General features: G+C 44.8%; 1 protein-coding gene across 1 annotated transcript in view; it reads left to right on the forward strand.

Annotated features, from left to right (window-relative positions):
- The window catches only part of C4H8orf34 (chromosome 4 C8orf34 homolog), a 227,376-nt gene that overhangs the window by 110,099 nt on the left and 91,261 nt on the right, over window positions 1-26,016 (forward strand). The window contains exons 8-9 of the mRNA XM_075270419.1: window positions 2,469-2,604; window positions 23,295-23,380. Coding sequence (XP_075126520.1) covers window positions 2,469-2,604; window positions 23,295-23,380 — 222 coding nt within the window. The remainder of the gene's footprint in view (window positions 1-2,468; window positions 2,605-23,294; window positions 23,381-26,016) is intronic.

The raw sequence follows: 26,016 nt of genomic DNA on the forward strand, positions 1-26,016 counted from the left end.
TAAGAATCCTTTACAAAATAGAAGTGTTCATTGTTTATTTTAGTCAATTAAAAAAATGCAAAGCAAATGAACAAAAGTTCATGCCTTCTATCAATTCTTGGTACTTGCATGCAGTTTTTGATGAACTCTGCAGGGAGGTTGTTCCAATCATCTTGGAGATCTAAGCACAGATCTTCTGTGGATGTAGACTTGTTCCAGTCCTTCTGTCTCTTCAGATAATCCCAGACAGACTTGATGATGTTGAGGTCACAGGACTCTGTGGGGACCATATCATCAATTAAGGGACTCTTTGTTCTTCTTTATGCTAATGATAGTTGTTAATGACATTGACTGTATGCTTGGGGGGTGTTGTCCCTCAGCAGAATAAGTTTAGAGCCAGATGCCTCCCTGATGGTACAAACTGCCTTCTGTTAAAGCCAAATTTGAAAAAGCACCAAAGACAGGCAACATGGAAGACCGTAGACACGGTGGTTGGCCACGAAATTTAGTGTATCAGGTAAAAGACACATCGTGTTTACTTCCCATCAAAATCAGAAGGTGTCGGGCAGAATCCAGTAAGATCCAGGTGAACCCGTCTACTGTTTGGAGAGGACTGATCAGAAGGGACCTTGATGGAAGAATTGGGATCAAAAAGCAATATCATTATTGTGTAAAGTGACTCAACTATGTATGAAAACATAGGGACTGGGGTCCAGAAAAATGGCAACAGGGGCTCTGGACTGACTCAACAAAATTTGACACATTTGGCTATGGAGGGCTGGAGAGCAGTACAAAAGTGAGTTTCTTTGCAAACTTGGAACTTTAGCAAATTGAATTGGGGATTTAGTCAGGACTCATGGTGTCCTCAAATACAGACAGATACTTATCCATCTTGCAATGCCATCAGGAACATTGAGAGCTGATCTGTTGCTGTAGATAGGTCAATAAAGCACCCACTTTTTTTCTCTCTTTTTTTTAACCAAGGAGTGCTGCTTGTTTCACTCTTTTTTTTTAAATTAAAGAGGACCTTTCATCAGATTGTGCACAGGCAGTTCCATATACTGCTGGAAAGCCGACAGTGCGCTGAATTCAGCACACTATTGGCTTTCTCGATCTGTGCCCGGTGTAAAGCGCTATCGGTCCCGGTACCGTAGCGCTTTACAGTCAGAAGGGTGTTTCTGACAGTCAGTCAGGTACGTCCTTCTCCACAGCAGCGCCTATCGCGCTGTGCTGTGAGAGCCGGGAGGAATGCCCCCTCCCCTCCTGATAATACTCGTTTATGGACGAGCACTATGAGCAGAGGGAGGAGGCGTTCCTCCCCGCTCACACTGTACAGCGCGGCTTTCCAGCAGTATATGGAACTGCCTGTGCACAATCTGATGAAAGGTCCTCTTTAAAATGGGTTTCACATGAACAAGAGATATTACCCAATTCAGCAAAGACAGAATGTACTTTGCCTATAGCTATAGAAAACACCATCTATGGGGGAGGTAATGTAGGTCGTGAAGCCAAGAAAGCAAATATGGAACAGAATAAGGAGCAAAGTACAAAACTTATTACTGAGCTACCACGTGATAAGAAGAAAGATAAAGCTAGATTACTTTTGAGATCATTTTGCAAAAAGCATATATATATATATATATATATATATATATATATATATATATATATATATATATTAGTCTCTAGTGAGTATCAAGAAAAAAAAAAAAAGGATGGGAATGGGGTAAGGGAGATAAGGTACAGTAAAAGGAAAAAAACATTGGAAACTTTCCTTACCCCACCATACTTAATTTCTGGAGTAGAGAGGAGAAAGATACAAAACCCACAAAATCCCGAGTGCATGTTCTTAGTTTTGACACAACTCAGGGGAAACTTGAAAAACTTTCCAGGGCTTCCAAATGCATCTCAAAGCCTCAAATTTCCCTCTAGAATCTGCCATTAGTTCTTACATATGTTTCATATAAAAGGTATCCTGGATCTACTCTATAAGGCTGGTCTTACACAGCCGTAATGTAAGTCCGCAATTGAGGGTTTTCAACTGCTGACCATTTGCGCACACATTATATTCAGTGCGGCCTCTTACACCAACCGGATATTTTATCCGTGGTGTGCCGGGCCGCAACCGATGTCCGCACTTTATAGAGCAGGTCTGCAAAGGCTGTGAATTCACGGCAGTGCACGGACTCGCCCATAGAACTCTATAATTAAGAGTAGTTATGGGATATCATACCTCATACCTTGACTGATCTTGTAATGCCATATAAGACTAGCATGGTATTATTGTGTGCCTAAATAGTTAGAATATTCTACATGCTCCCGTTTTGATGCAACGTTGTATATATTGTTGCTCGTCCTCAGCATCCAGATTTTGTATGAACATAAATAATATGAGAAGTCGTCCAAATGATTACTCATGGAAATTATTATATGAGAACTGGCTGTAATGAGGCATCATCGTAATGTATTCTTGGTTGTTTATATTCCAGAAGACCTTGATGATCTACGGATGGAAGGTGTTACCAGCATAATGCCATCTGGAAGTAAATTTAGCCAAGGTCGTAGCACGTACACCACTGAACCTCAAGCAAAAGTCACTCTAAACATCTGCTCAAGGTGTGCAAGGTAAACATAGTAGATAGTATCTGGCAGAACATTGCTAGTACTGTGAGAAAGAAATGATTTCACCCCAGTACTCCAAGACACCTTTCTCTTATGTTACTAATAAACACATGGCTCTTAAGTTGTTTTCATATAACAATTTAGAATTTAAGGAGGCTGAAACTGTTGCTCTATCTAATAGAGTGGAATAAGCCACAACCAGACTCCAGAACAAAAAGATTGAGTATGTTGAAATCCAACATGCCCGTCCATCTTGCACCCTGACATCTCACATTAGGAGAGAATCAGGATGCCTACTACATGTTAGAATATCAGAGGGTACTGCTGACAATGCATGGCATGGCCACCTTTAGTCTTCTATTTAAAGAGCATTACAATATGCAACTGAAAAACTAAAACCTTTATCGTGACGCCAGCGTTTTATGGTCTTCTGGGTGGCAATGACTAATGGACTACCATGACAGTGCTAGAAGGTGTTGTCACTAAGGCTCTTAAAGCAGGGGTCTCGAACCACCTGACCGTGGACCAGGAGTGGTCCGTTGGGGGTCTTTTGCCGGTCCGCGGGGTGTGGCAGCAGGCTCACTGTCCACTGTCTTAAAGTACCAGATTTACCACTCAGTTTGAACTAGACCTGATATCAGATCAGGTAAGTGATCAGACTTGGAGGGACTCTTGGTAAATAAATCTTGAGATATTGTGCACTAGTGCATGCTGAGTGGTACAGCCGTAGATGCAGCAATACTACCCAACATGTATTGACATATCTCCATGCTCATTGTCAGATGCCAGACTCAATTGGAGCAACATTGTAATGGTACATAACTAAATCTCTAAATCTATCCTAAATTCTGCCCTACTTTTCTCTTGCATTTTTCACACTTTTTAAGCAGAAACTGAATGGAAACCACACAGACTCCATTATAGTCTATGGGGTCTGCAGGTTTCCTAAGGTAACCGTTTTTTTATGCGGATTAGGTTTCCATTCAGGGGGGCCTCAAGCAGACCGACTGAATGGAAACCATGTGCAGATGTGAACCTGGCATTTCTTGTATATAATATGTAAATATCATAAATAAACAATACATCTACAATTTGTAAAGTGCTGTGGAATATGTTGGTGCTATATAAATACAATGTATTATTATTATTATTATTATCTGTAACCGTGATTTATAGATTTCCTTTGAATATAACTTTTGTTATTCCCCCTTAAAATGTATTTATATGTGAATAAATTGACAACTGGGTGTTACCATTCCTCTTGTCAAAGAAGTGTATTCATACACAGTCCTGATTGGACAAGGTCAAACTGTGTAGGGACACACCCACAACTGGTAACACCCATTTGTCTATTTATTAATACGTTTCTTGGAGGAATAACAGAGGGATAGTGCAGTACAGGGATACAAAAGATACCCGGAATTGTTTCAAGGGGAGTAGAATTATTTACTAAAATAGACATGGCGGGAGAGGCGACCTATCGTTAAATTAACTAATTCAATCTCAAGAAATACAGCTATATTTTATTTTTATATGTATGTATGTTTATATGTCTCCCTTACAAAAATCATAAAAAATAGTACAACTGAGATTGTTTTTTTTTAAGTGAGCAATTACGTTTTCTACATTTACAGCAAAATACAATACCATATGTATAACAATATCTATTTTGTGTGACATTGATTGACTTGTCTGTAAAGAAGGATTACGCACATTCTTCAAGGTTTACCCTATGGCACTGGCCTTCATTTTTTACATCTCACTTTTCTTTTTGCTTATCAGAGGATTTCAGGGGCTGGGTAGACAGAGAGCCATGTTAAGCTGGAGGAGCAGTCTGTCTGGCTTATGATTATTCTTCATTTGTTCTTATGAGAGGATACTTCATCGGTGTAGGGACTGCTACCTATATGAAAGTAGTACTGAAGAGCATTCCTGTCCCCTTACTATACTGTTCTTGTGTCTGACACGTCAATAGATTGTATTCCTGGTTACACCTAAGGCCATGTTAGGTATAGGCCATCAGACCTCAGACACATTCCTTGTGGTCTGAGACGACTGAGAAGATGGAACAGACACAAAACTATTTGCTCTGAGAATTGCTGCCGGATTACTACAGGATTAAGAATGATAATATTCTATATGATACATAACAAAATATACATATAGCTAAGTAAAAGTACTAAATATAAATATATTTGGTATATTCATATATATACACACATGAAAGTAAAATAAATATTATATATGATGCATAATACATAATTTAAGTAAAATTATATATGTATTGTGGTGAAGGTTGCTTGGTAGCAGCAATGGTGCGGAGCCAACCAGTCAAAGACAGGGACACGATGTCTGGTGCAAACAATTTTATTTGGAAAAACAGCAAAAAATAAGGACGGTAAACCTTCACGTCAGGCACCGAATAAGCAAAAACAAAATACAGCCTTAACTTCAGGCAAAACGGTAAACAAAACCCTGCTCATCTGAGCACTAACTAAACAGTAAAGCACTAACTATACGCGTGGCTTACTGCCAACCAATGTATTACTACTGTCAATGTCTGAAAAGTGCTACTGAATATGATGCCACTAAATAAATAATATATAAGTATTACCGTACTCTTTGGACTATAAGACGCACCTAGGTTTTAGAGGAGGAAAATAGGGGAAAAAATTTTGAAGCAAAAAAATGGTAAAATATTTAATATATGGGAGTTGTAGTTTTGCAACAGCTGCAAGGCCACATTGACAGGTGACCCTGCAGCTGTACGGAGACGCATAGAGCGTTTTTTTTGTGGGGCCAGATGTACTTTTTAGTTATACCATTTTGGGGAATATCTATTGCTTAGATCACCTTTTATTTAAATCAGAGGAAAAACGGTGAAAAAAATAACCACGGCGGTTTGAAAAATATCAGTAGACCGGGCATTTTCGAATACAGGGATTCCTAATGAGTATGTGTTTCACAGTAATTTTCTACTTTTATATGTATTCTAGGGAAAAGAGGTGATTTAGAAGTTTTATTTATTTTATTTAATTTTTTTAAAGCTTTTTTTTCCCACTATTTTATTGCTCCTTCCCCCTAGGTGGCTTGAACCTGCAATCATTTGATTGCAAGTCCCATAGATGGCAATAGAAGTGTATTGCCGTCTATGGTAGATTCTCTACATTACTATTACGGCTGGTCATAGACCAACCGCAATAGTAATATAGCAGTAACAGGCCGTGGAGCCTTCAGTAGGCTCCCGGGTGTCACCAGAACAGGTCGGCTCCTACGACCTTGCCGTGCCTGCAACTTTAAAGGTATAGGGGTGTATTCTACACTTGGGATGGGGGGGGAGAGGGGGTTAAGTTTTAATGCCCGTAATTAGAATGCATTCTAATTGCGGGCATTAGCTTTGGGCCTCCGCATATAGCAGAGACCCGGTTGCTATGGCGACCGCTTTGCAGCAGAGCGGCCGCCTTTATTCTTACAGACCCGGCATCCCGGCAATAGAATGGCGGATGCCGGGAAGGGGATTTTAGACGCCAGCACAGGTGCCGGAGGCCTGCAGCATTGCCACGATCCTGTCGCTGCAGGATGTAATATTACATCCTCTAACTTATACGTTTTTTTCTGATCCTTCAGGCTCAGGTCATTGAAGGGTTAAGCATGACTACATTACGGGATCACTTTTTAATTTATATGAAAGTCTGATTGGTTGTGTAAAATTATTAGGAAATGACTTGTTCTCAGAAAAGCTGATTACGGTTTTTATATTTTTATCCCAATGGTCACGAATGCCAGGTCTTTCAATCTCTGCCAAAGTAATATTCCAATATGCGATATTCTTAAATCTAATATGTAATACATTAATATTGATTTTAGACATTTTTCACCATTATTCATTATTGTAGAGACTATCTTGTACTAGATGACATGTAACCTCTGACCCCAATTAGAGATGAGCGAGTAGTGAAATATTCGATATTCGATTCGAGTAGAACCTCAATATTCAACTATTCGACCGAATATCGAATCCCATTATAGTCTATGGGAAAAAATGCTCGTTTCAGGGGAAACCACTATTCGACTAAAGGAGAGTCACCAAGTCTACCTCAGCGAATGATGCCAACACCTCTGGAATGCAACTGGGACAGCAGGGGAAGCATGTCTGGGGGCATCTAACACGCCAAAGTCCCAGTATTACCCCACTATCACAGACTAACAACTACACACTTTCCACACTCAGTAGAACCTCTATGAAAGTGGAAAAATAATTGGAAACCTTCTTTCCTCTACATTAATATGGACAGAAACACAAATTTTAAGCTAAAGAAACATTAGCATGCGCTCATCACAATCCCTGGCTTGATGGCAACGTTAAGCAGGGTGCAGGGTACAATGCTGACGAGGCTCGAGCACCAGCAACAGGTGTTACAAATTGTAACATTATGTGAACTACGGTCTATACTGTATGGAAAGTTGAACCCATTGCTTCAGATTCGTATGGGACAGGCATATTGGGCGCACAAAAAGATGTATACAAGTGGACTGTATTACAAGTATAGATGCTATCTATTTTTAGCGTATATGATTCACATATGCTAAAAATAGCCTCTATACTTGCAATACAGTCCGCTTGTATACATCGGTTTGTGCGCCCAATATACCTGTCCTATACGGGTCTGAAGCAATGGGTCTACTTGACATACAGTATGCACCGTACTAGGTAAACACTCAAAGTAGATAGCGTGTATACTTGCAATACACTGCGCTTGTATGCATCTTTTTTGTGCCCAATATACCTATCCCATACGGGTCTGAAGCAATGGGTCTACTTGCCATACAGTATAGACCGTACTTCACATACGCTCAAAACAGATAGCGTGTATACTTGCAATACACTACGCTTGTATACATCCTTTTTTGTGCCCAATATACCTGACCCATACGGATCTGAAGCAATGGGTCTACTTGCCATACAGTATACACCGTTGTATGTATATCTTCAATATATATACCGCGTATACTTGCAATTCACAATGCTTGTATACATCTTGAAATGTGTAAGGCTAGTGGAAGAGGACGAGGACGAGGACGGGGGCATGGAAATCCAGCTGGGGGCCCAGGCCGCGGTCAAGCTACTGTGGATCCAATGCCTACTGGTGAGAGGCAGCCAGCACTGTGCTCATCCACAATCCCTGGCTTGATGGCAACGTTAAGCAGGGTGCAGGGTACAACGCTGACGAGGTCCGAGCACCAGGAACAGGTGTTACAATGGCTAGTGAATAATGCTTCCAACATGCCCAATCTTCCCAGCAGAGTCATCCTACCCTTTCCCCCATCCCAGGAGCTGTTTTCGGGTCTTTTAACTGTCTCTCACTCTGTCCAACCACTTTCCGCATCCCAGGAGCTAACAGACTAATTTCTCAGTCCTGATGCCCAAACACTGGAGCATCCGCCATCTCCTGCCGATTTTGTGCTTGTGGACCCACAACCAGAATTTATTGGCCTGTGATGATGACAAGCAGGGCTGCCACCAGGAATTTTGGGGCCCCATACACACTAAGTGTCTGCCCCCCCCCCGCCATTTTAACACTACTTTATTTTGTGACATACCAATTATGTATTACCTCCCAACTTTTGAAGAGTAGAAAGAGGGAGAAAATGTGCTACGCCCACTTTTCTGTTGACTCCACCCATTCTCATTCATTTTCATGTGCTCCCACACAGTATAATCCTCCTACAGTCACCTGTAAATTATATGCCTCCCCTCCATCTCTCCCCCAGTTTCATATACACCCTTCCTCTGCCCCCGGTTTCATGTCCCCCCCCCCTCCATCTCTGTCCCCAGTTTCATGCTGTTCTCCCCCTTTCAACTGCCCACAGTTTCATGTCCCCCCATCTCTGCCCCAATGTCATGCCGTTCCCCCCCTCATCTGCCCCAGTGTCATGTCATTCCCCCAGGGGTGAACCGATCTCTTTTGCCGCCCGAGGCGAACTACAGAAAGCCGCCCCACCCCCCCGGATGAGGGGGCGGAGCGAAGGGGCGTGGCGGAGCAAAGGGGGCATGGTGGAGCAAAGGGGCGGTGCTTAGCGCAGAGAGCAGGCACTGAGAGGACTTGCTCTCTGCCTGAGTGTGAGGGGAGGCTGCTGGAGCAGCGCTGCTCCAGTGGCCTCCCCAAACCACCTCTCGGTGCTAAGCCAGTCCAGGACAGCTTGTGCGTGCATAAATATGTGCGTGCATAAATATGTGCACGCATAAATATGTGCGCGCATATACAGATATACAGGGTAGGGCGCATATACAGGGTAGGGCGGATATATATGTGCGCGCATAAATAAGTGCGCACATAAATAGGTGCGCACAAAAATATGTGCGCGCATAAATATGTGCGCGCATATACAGGGTAGGGCGCATAAATATGTGCGCGCATAAATATGTGCGCGCATATACAGGGTAGGGCGCATAAATATGTGCGCTCATAAATATGTGCGCGCATATACAGGGTAGCGCGGATAAATATGTGCGCGCATAAATATGTGCGCGCATAAATATGTGCACGCATAAATATGTGCACAAATATACAGGGTAGGGCGTATATACAGGGTAGGGCGCATATATATGTGCGCGCATATATATGTAAGCATAATAAATATGTGCGCGCATATACAGGGTAGGGTGCATAAATATGTGCGCGCATAAATAAGTGCGCGCATAAATAAGTGCGCGCATAAATAAGTGCGCGCATATACAGGGTAGGGCGCATATACAGGGTAGGGCGCATAAATATGTGCGCGCATATACAGGGTAGGGCGCATAAATATGTGGGTGCATAAATATGTGCGCGCATATACAGGGTAGGGCGCATAAATATGTGCGCGCATAAATAAGTTCACGCATAAATAAGTGCGCGCATATACATGGTAGGGCGCATATACAGCAAAGGGGGCGGTGCTTAGCGCAGAGAGCAGGCACTGAGAGGACTTGCTCTCTGCCTGAGTGTGAGGGGAGGCTGCTGGAGCAGCGCTGCTCCAGTGGCCTCCCCAAACCACTGCTCGGTGCTAAGCCAGTCCAGGACAGCTTGTGCGTGCATAAATATGTGCGTGCATAAATATGTGCGTGCATAAATATGTGCGCGCATATATATGTGCGCGCATAAATATGTGCGCGCATATACAGATATACAGGGTAGGGCGCATATACAGGGTAGGGCGGATATATATGTGCGCGCATAAATAAGTGCACACATAACTATGTGCGCACAAAAATATGTGCGCGCATAAATATGTGCGCGCATATACAGGGTAGGGCGCATAAATATGTGCGCGCATAAATATGTGCGCGCATATACAGGGTAGGGCGCATAAATATGTGCGCGCATAAATATGTGCGCGCATATACAGGGTAGCGCGGATAAATATGTGCGCGCATAAATATGTGCACAAATATACAGGGTAGGGCGTATATACAGGGTAGGGCGCATATATATGTGCGCGCATATATATGTAAGCATAATAAATATGTGCGCGCATGTACAGGGTAGGGTGCATAAATATGTGCGCGCATAAATATGTGCGCGCATACATAAGTGCGCGCATAAATAAGTGCGCGCATATACAGGGTAGGGCGCATATACAGGGTAGGGCGCATAAATATGTGCGCGCATAAATAAGTGCGTGCATAAATAAGTGCGCGCATATACAGGGTAGGGCGCATATACAGGGTAGGGGGCATAAATATGTGCGTGCATATACAGGGTAGGGCGCATAAATTTGTGCGCGCATAAATATGTGCGCGCATAAATATGTGTGCGCATATACAGGGTAGGGCGCATAAATATGTGGGTGCGTAAATATGTGCGCGCATATACAGGGTAGGGCACATAAATATGTGCGCGCATATACAGAGTAGGGCGCATAAATATGTGCGCGCATATACAAGGTAGCGCGGATAAATATGTGCGCGCATAAATATGTGCGCGCATAAATATGTGCACACATATACAGGGTAGGGCGTATATACAGGGTAGGGCGCATATATATGTGCGCGCATATATATGTAAGCATAATAAATATGTGCGCGCATATACAGGGTAGGGCGCATAAATATGTGCGCGCATAAATATTTACCCGCATAAATATGTGCGCGCATAAATATTTTTTTTTTTTTTTTTCACCCTGCGCCTGCCTAGAGTGTGGCTGCATGTGTTTACAGCTGCTGAAACTAAACTGATCTTTCTCTATCCCGTCCTTTTTTGTTCACTTTTTTCTATTACTATAAGGAGTATTAGTATAAGAACTTACCATGGGCTGGAATTTGATGCAGAAACTCTTATAAAGAAATCCTTTTTGAGCCTTTTTGTCTGAAGCATGCCTCCACACAGACAAGGAAGACTGGTTTACACTAAGGAGACACTATTACACCTTAGAAGCATGCTGCAGGACAAGCTGGACAAGCATGCTCTTACCATCCCCCACGAACTAATAAGGAGACTTAGAAAACGCAGAAAACGCGGAAAACGAGCCGGCATACTGAGACGCGAAGGAAGAAAACGCAAAAAGCATGTGATCCCGTCCATCATTATGGGGAATGTGAGATCAATTGTGAATAAGATGGATGAACTGACAGCACTGACCAGACATCAACAGGAGTTTCGTGAGTGCAGTATGATGCTGTTTACAGAGACTTGGCTTACTGAAATCACTCCGGACATACTTGCCTCCGTGGAGGGCTTCAAACTTCTTCGGGCGGACAGAACACTGGAGAGCGGTAAGCGAATAGGCGGAGAAATTGCAATATTTGTCAATGAGAGATGGTGTAATCCAGGACATATTGTGGTTAAGAAACAATTGTGTGGAAAGGATATTGAACTGCTAGCCGTGGGCATGAGACCTTTTTACCTGCCAAGGGAACTATCACATGTTATCGTACTAGCTGCATATGTCCCCCCCTCTGCTAAAGCTGACGCTGCCTGTGAAGTCCTCCATGCTGGTGTGATTGAGCTGCAATCATCTCACCCCCATGCCCTGCTCCTAGTGTCTGGAGACTTCAACCATGTCTCAGCATCCACTCTACCAGGCTTCACACAGTATGTAACCTGCCATACAAGAGACAACAAGACGCTGGACTTGCTCTTTGCCAATGTAAGGGATGCATATAACTCATCTGCCCTACCACCCCTAGGCAGATCAGATCACAACCTGGTACATCTGCGACCCACATACATTCCACTGGTGCGCAGAGAACCGGCGGTTACCCGTACCGTGAAGATTTGGTCAGAGGGAAGTGTCGAGTCTCTAAGGGACTGCTTTGATATAACTTTATGGGAAGTGTTTCAAGACTCATTTCCAGAGGACATCGAGGGACTCACACATTGCATAACGGACTACATTAATTTCTGTGTGGACAGCACGGTACCAACTAGGAAGGTGAGGTGTTTCTCCAATAACAAACCATGGATTAACTCTGAGATTAAAACTCTCCTCAAGCAAAAAAAGAGAATTTTTAGGTCTGGGGACAAAGATGGCCTGGGGGCGGTTCAGAAACAGCTGAGACAATTGATCAGGGAAGGGAAAGCCAACTACAGACGGAAGATGGAGCTACAGATGGGGGAGGGTAGAATCTCTGAGGTGTGGGACAGCCTTAAGGCAATTTCAGGACACAAGGAAAAGACAAGGCACCGAACAGTAGGGGACAGGAAGTGGCTTAACGAGCTTAATCTATTCTTCAATAGATTCGACTCCAAGCAAATGCTCCCTCCACCAGCATGTCAGCCAACCGCCCTCCCCTCACACACCAAGACCCAACCCCCACCGACCTGCGGTCAACTGCAATCTGACTATCTGATCCTGCAGGAGTCTCAGGTGTGTAAGGAAATGAAGAATATTAGAGCGAACAAAGCGGGGGGACCTGATGGTATAAGCGCAAGAGTTCTTAAAATGTGCAGTGACCAGCTGTGTGGTATTATAACGCACATGTACAATATGAGCCTGAAGCTGGGGGTGGTACCTCAACTGTGGAAAACATCTTGCGTGGTACCAGTCCCAAAGAAACCCAACCCGATGGGCTACAATGACTACCGACCTGTAACACTGACATCACACCTAATGAAGGTCCTAGAGAGACTGGTCCTGACACACCTACGCCCCCTAGTGAGCTCCGCTCTGGACCCCCTCCAGTTTGCCTACCGGCCAGGCATTGGGGTAGATGACGCCATCATCCACCTTCTTCACAGAGCTCTCTCTCACCTGGAGAAACCCGGGAACACTGTGAGAATAATGTTCTTTGATTTCTCCAGTGCGTTCAACACCATTCAGCCAGGGCTACTGAGGGAGAAGCTGAACCTTGGTGGTGTGGACCATCACCTGTCCAACTGGATCCTAGACTACCTGACAAACCGCCCTCAGTATGTGAGAGCCCAGGACTGTGTGTCTGACACTGTGATCTGTAGTACGGGGGCACCTCAAGGTACAGTTCTTGCCCCATTCCTCTTCACACTGTACACTGCTGACTTCAGGCACAACTCATCCAGCTGTTACTTACAGAAGTACTCCGATGACTCTGCTATAGTCGGCCTTATCACTGATGGCGATGATAGGGAATACAGAGACTTAAACCGGGATTTTGTTGAATGGTGCCAGCAGAACCAGCTCAGGATTAATGCTGGGAAGACCAAGGAGATGGTGGTGGACTTTAGTAAACGGAGAGGTGCTCCGACCCCGGTGGAGATCCAAGGAACATGTATTGAGATAGTCAGGACCTATAAGTACCTGGGCGTGCTCCTCAATAATAAACTAGACTGGGCTGATCACCTGGAGGCGCTGCACAGAAAGGGCCACAGCAGACTCTACCTGCTCAGGAGGCTGAGGGCCTTCGGAGTCCAGGGGACACTTCTTAGGGCCTTCTTCAACTCTGTGGTTGCCTCAGCCATCTTTTTCGGTGTGGCCTGCTGGGGAAGCAGTATATCAACCAGGGACAGAAATAGACTTGACAGGCTGATCAGGAGGGCCAGCTCTGTCCTGGGGAGCCCCTTGGACCCAGTACAGGTGGTGGGTGACAGAAGGATACTGTCTGTGGTGACCTCCATGCGGGGGAACAAATCCCACCCCATGTATGGGACCCTGATGGGACTTGGCAGCACTGTAAGCGACCGTCTGCTTCACCCCAAGTGTGAGAAGGAGCGCTATCGCAGGTCCTTCCTTCCAACCGCGACCAGGCTGTATAATCTACATCAGACCAAACGAAGAGCTCTCCGCACAGAGAACTAATGATTATGAGGATGACCATGAGGTCTTCCTCTTTCTCTTCTGTTTTTCCTTAGCTGCCATGGACTCCTAGTATATCTTCTCTTCTCAGCTTATCTGTGTCTACGTCTGTAACATATTACTCTGTATTATCCTGTATCTGTATTACTATGCTGCTGTAACACGCTGAAATTTCCCCAAGGTGGGACTATTAAAGGATTATCTTATCTTATATGCCCGCATAAATATGTGCGCGCATATACAGGGTAGGGTGCATAAATATGTGCGCGCATAAATATGTGTGCGCATATACAGGGTAGGGCGCATAAATAGGTGCGCACATAAATAGGTTCGTGCATATAGAGGGTAGGGCGCATAAATATGTACGCGCATATACAGGGTAGGGCGCATAAATATGTGCGCGCATAAATATGTGCGCGCATATACAGGGTAGGGCGCATAAATATGTGCGCGCATATACAGCGTAGCGCGGATAAATATGTGCGTGCATAAATATGTGCACGCATAAATATGTGCACACATATACAGGGTAGGGCGTATATACAGGGTAAGGCGCATATATATGTGCGCGCATATATATGTAAGCATAATAAATATGTGCGCGCATATACAGGGTAGGGTGCATAAATATGTGCGCGCATAAATATGTGCGCGCATAAATAAGTGCGCGCATATACAGGGTATGGCGCATATACAGGGTAGGGCGCATAAATATGTGCGCGCATATATACAGGGTAGGGCGCATAAATATGTGCACGCATAAATATGTGCGCGCATAAATATGTGCACGCATATACAGGGTAGGGCGCATAAATTTGTGCGCGCATAAATATGTGCTCGCATAAATATGTGCGCGCATAAATATGTGCGTGCATAAATATGTGCGCGCATATACAGGGTAGGGCGCATAAATATGTGCGCGCATAAATATGTGCGCGCATATACAGGGTAGGGCGCATAAATATGTGCGCGCATAAATATGTGCGCGCATATACAGGGTAGGGCGCATAAATATGTGCGCGCATATACAGGGTAGGGTGCATAAATATGTGCGCGCATAAATATGTGCACACATATACAGGGTAGGGCGTATATACAGGGTAGGGCGCATATATATGTGCGCGCATATATATGTAAGCATAATAAATATGTGCGCGCATACACAGGGTAGGGCGCATAAATATGTGCGCGCATAAATATGTACCCGCATAAATATGTGCGCGCATAAATATGTGCCCGCATAAATATGTGCGTGCATATATAGGGTAGGGTGCATAAATATGTGCGCGCATAAATATGTGTGCGCATATACAGGGTAGGGCGCATAAATAGGTGCGCACATAAATAGGTTCGTGCATATAGAGGGTAGGGCGCATAAATATGTACGCGCATATACAGGGTAGGGCGCATAAATTTGTGCACACATATACAGGGTAGGGCGCATAAATATGTGCGCGCATAAATATGTGCGCGCATATACAGGGTAGGGCGCATAAATATGTGCGCGCATATACAGCGTAGCGCGGATAAATATGTGCGTGCATAAATATGTGCGCGCATAAATATGTGCACACATATACAGGGTAGGGCGTATATACAGGGTAGGGCGCATATATATGTGCGCGCATATATATGTAAGCATAATAAATATGTGCGCGCATACACAGGGTAGGGCGCATAAATATGTGCGCGCATAAATATGTACCTGCATAAATATGTGCGCGCATAAATATGTGCCCGCATAAATATGTGCGTGCATATATAGGGTAGGGTGCATAAATATGTGCGCGTATAAATATGTGTGCGCATATACAGGGTAGGACGCATAAATAGGTGCGCACATAAATAGGTTCGTGCGTATAGAGGGTAGGGCGCATAAATATGTACGCGCATATACAGGGTAGGGCGCATAAATTTGTGCGCACATATACAGGGTAGGGCGCATAAATATGTGCGCGCATATACAGGGTAGGGCGCATAAATATGTGCGCGCATATACAGCCTAGCGCGGATAAATATGTGCGTGCATAAATATGTGCGCGCATAAATATGTGCACACATATACAGGGTAGGGCGTATATACAGGGTAGGGCGCATATATATGTGCGCGCATATATATGTAAGCATAATAAATTTGTGCGCGCATATACAGGGAAGGGTGCATAAATATGTGCGCGCATAAATATGTGCGCGCATAAATAAGTGCGCGCATATACAGGGTATGGCGCATGCACAGGGTAGGGCGCATAAATATGTGTGCGCATATATACAGGGTAGGGCGCATAAATATGTGCACGCATAAATATGTGCGCGCATAAATATGTGCACGCATATACAGGGTAGGGCGCATAAATTTGTGCGCGCATAAATATGTGCGCGCATAAATATGTGCGTGCATAAATATGTGCGTGCATATACAGGGTAGGGCGCATAAATATGTGCGCGCATAAATATGTGCACGCATATACAGGGTAGGGCGCATAAATATGTGCGCGCATAAATATGTGCGCGCATATACAGGGTAGGGCGCATAAATATGTGCGCGCATATACAGGGTAGCGCGGATAAATATGTACGCGCATAAATATGTGCACACATATACAGGGTAGGGCGTATATACAGGGTAGGGCGCATATATATGTGCGCGCATATATATGTAAGCATAATAAATATGTGCGCGCATACACAGGGTAGGGCGCATAAATATGTGCGCGCATAAATATGTACCTGCATAAATATGTGCGCGCATAAATATGTGCCCACATAAATATGTGCGTGCATATATAGGGTAGGGTGCATAAATATGTGCGCGTATAAATATGTGTGCGCATATACAGGGTAGGACGCATAAATAGGTGCGCACATAAATAGGTTCGTGCGTATAGAGGGTAGGGCGCATAAATATGTACGCGCATATACAGGGTAGGGCGCATAAATTTGTGCGCACATATACAGGGTAGGGCGCATAAATATGTGCGCGCATATACAGGGTAGGGCGCATAAATATGTGCGCGCATATACAGCGTAGCGCGGATAAATATGTGCGTGCATAAATATGTGCGCGCATAAATATGTGCACACATATACAGGGTAGGGCGTATATACAGGGTAGGGCGCATATATATGTGCGCGCATATATATGTAAGCATAATAAATTTGTGCGCGCATATACAGGGAAGGGTGCATAAATATGTGTGCGCATAAATATGTGCGCGCATAAATAAGTGCGCGCATATACAGGGTATGGCGCATGCACAGGGTAGGGCGCATAAATATGTGTGCGCATATATACAGGGTAGGGCGCATAAATATGTGCGCGCATAAATATGTGCGCGCATATACAGGGTAGGGCGCATAAATATGTGGGCGCATAAATATGTGCGCGCATATACAGGGTAGCGCGGATAAATATGTGCCCGCATAAATATGTGCCCGCATAAATATGTGCCCGCATAAATATGTGCGCGCATATACAGGGTAGGGTGCATAAATATGTGCGCGCATAAATATGTGTGCGCATGTACAGGTTAGGGCGCATAAATAGGTGCGCGCATAAATAGGTTCGTGCATATAGAGGGTAGGGCGCATAAATATGTGTGCGCATATACAGGGTAGGGCGCATAAATATCTGCGTGCATAAATATGTGCGCGCATATACAGGATAGGGCGCATAAATTTGTGTGTGAATAAATATGTGCGTGCATAAATATGTGCGCGCATATACAGGGGTGAACCTATCCCTTTCGCCGCCCGAGGCGAACTACAGAAAGCCGCCCCTCCCCCCCGGATGAGGGGGCGGAGCAAAGGGGGCGTGGTGGCGCAAAGGGGGCGGGGCTTAGCGCCGTTCGAAGGCAGAGAGCAGGCACTGAGAGGACTTGCTCTCTGCCTGAGCTTGAGGGGAGGCTGCTGGAGCAGCGCTGCTCCAGTGGCCTCCCCAAACCACCGCTCGGTGCTAAGCCAGTGCAGGACAACTTGTCCTGGACTGGCTTAGGTAATCAAAAATGCCACCCTCCCTGGGGTCCTGACATAGTGCCGCCTGAAGCGCTCGCTTCAGGTCGCCTCATGGGATGTGCGGCGCTGCATTCCCCCCTTCATCTGCCCCAGTGTCATGTCATTCCCCCCTTCATCTGCCCCAGTGTCATGCCATTCCCCCCCCTTCATCTGCCCCAGTGTCCATGCCATTCTCTCCCCACCCCCTTCATCTGCCCCAGTGTCATGCCATTCTCCCACTTCATCTGCCCCAGTGTAATGCCATTCTCCCCCCCCTTCATCTGCCCCAGTGTCATGCCATTCTCCCCCCTCATCTGCCCCAGTGTAATGCCATTCTCCCCCCTTCATCTGCCCCAGTGTAATGCCATTCTCCCCCTTCATCTGCCCCAGTGTAATGCCATTCTCCCCCCTCATCTGCCCCAGTGTAATTTCATTCTCCCCCCCTTCATCTTCCCCAGTGTCATGCCATTCTCTCCCCACCCCCTTCATCTTCCACAGTGTCATGCCGTTCCCCCCCTCCCCTTCATTTGCCCCCCAGTTTCATGGGCCCCCTTCATTATGTTAAACATAAAACAAACACTTATTTACACTCACCCTTCCTTCCATCGCTCCCTCGCCGCTCCTCTCTCTGACGCTCCTCTCACTCCACTGACAGGTGTAAGCGCGATGTGATGTCATCACATCGCGCCTACACACGCCGAAGCCGGGGGGCGTAGCATTAAAGCAGGAGCTGAGCTGAGCTCCTGCTTTAATCGCCTGTGTATTCAGCTCATCGGCATCCGACGGACGCCAATGAGCTGAAATCAGGACAGGCAAGTGCTGGGGAGCCCCAAGAGGCTCTGTGGGCCCCGGCACTTGCCCGAATATACTACAGTGACGACGGCCCAGGGCACAATTGCTGCTGCAGGCGCCAGGGGGCCGGCCAAAACCGGGCCCCCCCCCCATTTTTCAATTTGGCCGGGCCCCTGACGCCAGTAGCGGTAATACTGGCCTATCGGCGGCCCTGATGACAAGACACAGTTATCATCAGGGTAGGCTGTGGTTATGTGCGGTGTGCAGGAGGAGGAGCATATGAAGAAATTGGAGGAGGAGGTGGTGGACGATGAGGCCACCGACCCGACCTGGACAGGGGTGATGTCTAGCGGGGAAAGTAGTGTAGATGTGGAGGCAAGCGGAGCACCAAAAAGGTGGCTAGAGGCAGAGGCATGTCCAGAGGCACAGGACAGCTGTTTCACAGAAGCCAGGCCAGAGCCAGCAAGACCCAAGATTTTCCCTGTACTAGCCACTTGCCCATCTTGGCCACCTCCCTCGATGGTGTGTAGATTTTTCAACGTATGCGCAGAGGACAAACTGAGTACGTTTTGCACACTGTGCAACTCCATTCTAAATAGGGGCTCTGAGAAAAGCAACCTGACCACCTCAGCCATGTGCTGTCATTCGGAAGGCAAGCAGTGGGCTCAGTAGGAGAGAGCTAACTTAGGAAAATCGTCATCCGGGGTTGCCGCCAATGACTCTTCCACTGTGTCCCATAACATCAGTCAGGCCCTGTGTTCCCCGCTTTGCAGTAAGGTCCACTTGACCACCGACGCCTGGACAAGCTCATGCGGTCAGGGACACTGCATCTCACTCACGGCACACTGGGTGAATGTAGTGGAGGCTGGGACCGGGTCGCAAACTGGCGAGGCCTATCTCCTCTCCCTGCCCAAGACTCATGGCAGGGGTTCTCACAAAGGCTCCTCCTCCGTCGTAACATCGACCCCAGCTACGAGCTAAAAATGCTGCAGCACTGGCATGGGGAGACATCAGCAGGTCGTGCTGAAGTTCATCAGCTTGGGTGACAGAAAACACACTGCCCCCGAGGTGAGGAATGCCATCCTAGAGGAGACTGCAATGTGGTTTTCGCTGATGCACCTGGGCCCAGCCATGGACGTTTGTGATAATGGCTGGAACCTGGTAGCGGCTCTGGAGCTTGGCAAACTGAAAACACTTTCCATGCCTGGCCCAAGTTTTCATGGTGTGTGAGCAGCAGAGACCTTTGATGGAGTTCCATCTCCAAAACCAAAGGGTTCATCAAGGTCAGCTCCTTCAGTTAATCAACCATGAATGTCCATGGCTGGCAGACTTATGTGAAATCCTATCCCATCCTTTCCACTGGACACTTTCCAAACTCAATAGAGGCTAACAACTGCCATCCGGTCCACACCCACCAGGGGAACATTCTCCAAGGTGTGGGATACGTTAATGGCACCCTCTCACCAAACTACCGCCACTAAGGGGCCTAGTGTCACCAAGAGGGAAAAGTATAGGCGCATGTTGCGTGATTACCTGGCCAACCACAGCCCTGTCCTCTCTGATCCCTCTGCACCATACACTTATTGGGTGTTGAAGTTGGACCTGTGGCCCTTAAAGTGAGTTGAGGCTTGCACCAGCCGAGTTTTGGGTGAGTTTGGCAAGGGGGTGCCAGTACACCCACAAGTAACCCTTTTTGGTGGGAGAGAGTGTACACAAAGAACCACAACTGACACTTGCTGAGCGAGTCTTCTACTTATAACTTCATGATAGGACCTGTGTGTCTATGCTTTCTTTTCAGTTCTAGTTGGATTTGTGCACCTGCATTTTTAGTTTTTGCCCCTTTCTGTGCATTCAGCCTTACACCAGCATACATAAGACGTTTATCTACTACCGTATATAGCGGATGACAGTATGCAGGTTTCTTCTCACCCCTATGGGACAGATGTATACAATATACCAGTGGTATGGAATTTGAGCCCTAAATAGTGCTTTTGTGAAATTTCTGCAGGATGACCGTATATGCTGATGGTGTTTAGAGACTCTTCAAGCAGTGTTGCTGTTTTCAGAATATTTCCTGCCTAGCAGTAGCTAATCTCTCTCTGACCCTCAGCACGATGTCTCTCCCGATCTCTCCAAGCTGCAAATGACACAAACATGGATGACACTATTCTTATAAATGCCTACGTTTTTCTCTTTCCTGTCCCACCTCCGCTGCACAGTTATTGGTGCAAAAAAAGCGCCAGGGAAGGTGGGAGGGCATACAAATTTTTTCTGCGTTTACAGCGTGGTATTCGATCAAAATCGAATATGTTGAATACCCTGATATTCGATCAAATACCTACTCGATTGAACGGTATTCGCTCATCTCTAACCCCAATATCTGCATCCTACCTGTCATACTCATCAGGGTCTTTGGGGATGTTTTCAGCAGGGCGGTGGAATACAAGTCATGGACATGAACTCCAGACCAGTTTTGGGTGGAGTCAAGAAACAGTTACTTTTTTGACTCCAACTCCAAAATGAAATTATTAATTGTAATTATATTATACAATTAATAATATTGTATAATAAATTAGATGAATAGTTTTTTACATATTTACTTTCAAAGGATTTCAATAATTGGCCTTTTAATGACTTAGACGATCTTTACTGCTTATGGCTAAAGCCCCACTTTGCAGAAACGCAGCTTTTTTTGTTGCAGAATTTGTTGCGTTTTTTTTTCAGCCAAAACCAAGAATGGCTACAAAAGGAATGGGAAATATATAGAAATCTGATACTTCTACCTTATGCTCAGTCCCTTCCTGACTTTGGCTCAAAAAACTGCAACAAAACGTGCAGCAAAAAAAAGCTGTGTTTCCACAATGTGGGGTATCAGACTATGACTGTCAGCCATTTATGAAGGAGTCAGAGTCAAGCTGAAAAATAGAGAAGTTGGAGGCTGTTGTTTGGTCTAGCAACTGCATAGCCCCGGTTTTTAGAAAGCATTACATTTTTCAGAATTTTTTTTTTTTTGTCCAAATACTATTCATTTTCAAGTCAAATTTCTTTATTCCTGTCCATGTTCTATCCAGAAGCGACAATCAGACCAATATACTGCGTTTTCTCAGTCACATGTGAATTGCTTTATTAACCTTACTGTGTCAATGTTCTGTCAGTTGTACTCTTAGGGCTCATTCACACGGAATAAACACGGCTCGCAATGTGCCGCGTTTATGGGACGTTTGCGCCGCAATTTTGACGGTGCATGTTTGCGGTCGAATTAGCGCCGCGTAAATGAGCCCTAAGACAGTAGACAGATGGGAATCACGGCCTTCTTAATGGTCCCTGATTTTGACATAGAGGGAATTCTGCAGTCAGAGTTACTCCAAACAGTGTAAGGCCTCGTTCTCATCTACGTTTGGTAATCTGTTCAGGGAGTCCACATGGGGACCCCCCCCAAATACCCAAATAGAATACCAAATGCATTGGCAAGCGGTGTGCAATGAAAGCACACGGACCCCATAGACTATAATGGGATCCATGTGCTCTCCGCGCTGTGACTGCACAGAACATGCAGATAGAAAAGTACTTTGTGATATACTTTCATGTCCGCATGATTCATGTGGGCAGCACGCGGAGAGTACACGGACACCATTAGTCTATGGGGTCCATGTGCTTTCACTGCACACCGTTTGCCAATACGTTAGGTATTCCGTTCGGAGGGGTCCCCATGCGGACTCCTTGAACGGATTACCAAACACAGATGTGAACAAGGGGTTAGTGTGAATGTTCTCTGAACTACTCATAGCAAAATTCCAAGCCTAGATTTGCATGACCATGTGTGAGAGAGTGAAGGGTGTGGTCTGGGAAGACAAGTATATTCCAGCCAGGCACCTAAGGGGTGCTTGGTAAAAACTCACACCAGGGAGGTCAGCTGACTAATCAGGCCCTAATAACAGTCTGAGTGTGAAGACTAGCAGGGTGGCACCATAATGACAGAGCTGATCTCTCCATACCAAACCTACAGAGCAGGTACTGTGTCACCCGTTGCTGTTGCCAAGGTGAGAGACTGGTAGCCAGTCTCCTGTATAGTCAGGGAAAAGTTTCCTTACGTTTAAGTTAGTTTCTCAGCCGAGAAGGGTTTTGTTTTGTTTATCCTGTGGCTTTGCAAAAGCAGTGTATGCATTACATGTGAATAAAGCCTGAACCTGTGTGCAATCTAGTGTCTGTGTCCCTGTTTCCTGCACTGCTACAAGCGTCTACCTGAGCGGTTCCCCACACCATGATAGAAAACAAGTGGCCATTTTTCCCCTACGTAGTGTCTATTTTCAGAGATCCCTCATACATTTCAGGGTATTGAGGATCTGTGAAAACTGAAAAAAATAGATCATGATCTACTAAAAACAGACCACCAACAAAAATTGGTCATGGGATTGGCCTAGAGGCATAGAGGCCAGAGTGAAAATTACAGTGTATAGTACTTGTCTTAAAATATTGAAACATGGAAGATGTTTTTAAAAAGTATCAAAAATTATTTACAAATATGTTTGACATTGGTTTAACTTTCCCATTTTATTATTATCCCCTTAAATTTGGGCTAAGTGCTAATAGTAAGTAGTATTGTATTAATACATTATGTGCGGGTCTGGCGACTCCTCAGTAACAATGCTTCTATGTTCTAGATTACAAGGAGATAATCTAGCTCAGGGAGAAGAGGTAGTGCCAAAAGATTGTTCCTCTCCTGTGAAAGCTGCAGCGACTGCCGGAGGTGAGTACAAATCTTCTCCTATGTCTCTCAGTGGCTTCTCTTGGTTTACAGGAAAAAACACCAAATGTAGGGTAATATAATGATTTATTTACTATATAGGATGCAAACAAAATACGAAAAAAAAAGAAAATATATATTAAATAAAAATGTAACATTGTTAAAGTAAACCTTTATGTACAAAATAAGTCACTTGCCAAAAAGAAGTGGTGTCCTTGCAGAATGGGTAAACCTCCTGGGCCCATTAGATCCTCTGAGCTTCTGGTCACTTATATGTGACATGGGTACTTTATGTGCCAGTCACAAGACAAAAAAGGGGTGCAACAGCACATTTTATGTCCATGCCAAAAAGGGGCATCACATGCAAAATGAAGATCGTCATGCCCCATAGAGGGTGGTACTTTCCCAAAGAAGCCATTGCAATGTGGAAATTCTTGCAGTGGCCGGGTCTCTTGCATGAAACATTTAAAAGCTGGCAGGTATGAAATAACTAATATATGGCAAGTAAACTAAAGCCAAACACGAAATTCAGATTCCTCGACTGGGGTAAAGACTAGCACTGAGAAATACTCCAGCATAACAATGTCAGTAGACTTCAATGCATACTAAAATGTCATAGGGTTCTTCTGAGTGTCCAAAGGCTTTCACCACCAAGGATATACTTGCATATATTTAGATATACTCTTGATGTATATGGTATGGGATGTTTCCCTTTGCTTAAACAGAATTTACACACCAAACCGTATCATGAACTCCTGGGCTCCAACGCAAACAAGTGCCAGGCCTCCCAACTTTAAGGTATCTTTATGTGAAGAGCTCCTCATATTGGGAACAGAGATTGCATAGGCCCCTCTTGGACTCCCTGGCTCAGATGCAATTGCAAAACCTTAAGTTACATCCCTGCAGCAAGCGCAGTGTTAATAGTGTCATGCTGCTTACAAGGCATAGAAATGTCTATAGGTCTATATGTCTATCCTACAAGTGGTGTTTTTCCTGGTTTCTATCATTTCTGGTTACATCTGTGACATCCATTTGAAAGATTGAAAAAACCTTATTGCGAGTATTTTATCTGAATTCCAGCTAAGTAGAAAACACAATATGTACAATTGGGAAGCACTTTGTGTAATGTGAATGGCTGACGAAGTGCAGGGACAATGAAATGCATTTTTATGTAACTGAACACAAAGCAGAATCAGAAGATGAAACAAATTCTTACCCTTCATCTGTGTCTTCAGATCTTCTCGGGACCATCACTTCTTGTGATAAGACTATCAGCTGCCATCTTCCTATGTACAGGACACTCATCCTGGATTGCTATAGATGGAGCACAGAGCTCGTATGTATAGCGGCCTGGCACTTAAATAGAGTGTGCTCGGGAATAGATTTATATGATTGTGGTAGATGAAAGCAAAGCAAACACAACCGGTTGGCAATATAACTCAGCTTTATGGATCTCATTCTCTACAATCAACAATTCATCAATGCTATAGAACTTCAAGCCTCAAAATAGGTTCTTATCCTCTGTAAAAGTAAATATTTTTTATCTGTAAGTCTCTTCCTTGGAATAGATTTTCCACATAAATGAATCAATTCCACCTTGTTGCTTCACTGGTTGCCCATCAATCATAGACTACATATAAACTTATCACACTCGCCCACAAATCCCTCTATAGCGCTGCACCTCTCTACCTCTCCTCCATTGTCACTACCATCCTATTTTCTGCCAATGACCGTAGACTTGTATTCTCTGTCCGAGCATCCGACTCCTATCTTGAGAATTTTCTTGAGTTACAAGTCTCTACCTCTCCATTGTCACTACCTCTCTGTTCTGCCAATGACCTTACACTTGTATCCTCTGTCTGAAAATCCCATTCCCGTTTTCAAGACTTCTCTCGAGGTGCACCAGCGCTCTGGAATACTTTACCCCAAGCCAGTCAGATTAATACCCAACTACGGAAGCTTCAAAACTGCCCTAAATCACATTTCAGCAGACTTATCACATACCTGATCACATTGTACTACACCTCCCCACTCCACTAACATGTCTTATCCTAAGCTATCCTTCCTACTCTTTCCCCAGAACCTAACCCCTCCATCTGGAAGTTACCCTCCACCCCACACACTTAGTATCTATATATACACAGCTGGTGACAGGCTGTGTATACAGCTTCAGTTATATGACCTTATTAATGGCTGGACCATTGTACCAAACAAGCCGATAGCGGGGAAAAAAGAATGCTATCAGTGTTCATTGTATAGTAAAGCATAGTCTATTGCCTTTTACTATAAAGAGCCATACAATAGAAAAAAATATACGTATGTGATAGTTTTTTTGAGGGTTTTTTCTGCAGTTGGAGTCAGGGGCTAAAGTTTATGTTTATACAGTGGCAAACGTCATGGCTTTCTGTCGGAAGTATATGTCAGGAAGTATAAGAAACATGTACATGTCCTCTGGAAGGATTTCTCCATCCGTATCTAGCAGTATCTGCCTTCAGTTCTCCAAGGACAGTCCTACATTCTTAAAGATTTAGCAGTATGACTGGTATTGATATTGATGGCGAGTCAGAGACAAGATACAGCATGTCTGTAAGGAGATTATATCATGTTGAGACTAAACATGGACCTTTGAATGAAAAGTA

Source organism: Leptodactylus fuscus, chromosome 4 (assembly GCF_031893055.1).
Source record: "Leptodactylus fuscus isolate aLepFus1 chromosome 4, aLepFus1.hap2, whole genome shotgun sequence".
Classification (NCBI taxonomy): domain Eukaryota; kingdom Metazoa; phylum Chordata; class Amphibia; order Anura; family Leptodactylidae; genus Leptodactylus; species Leptodactylus fuscus.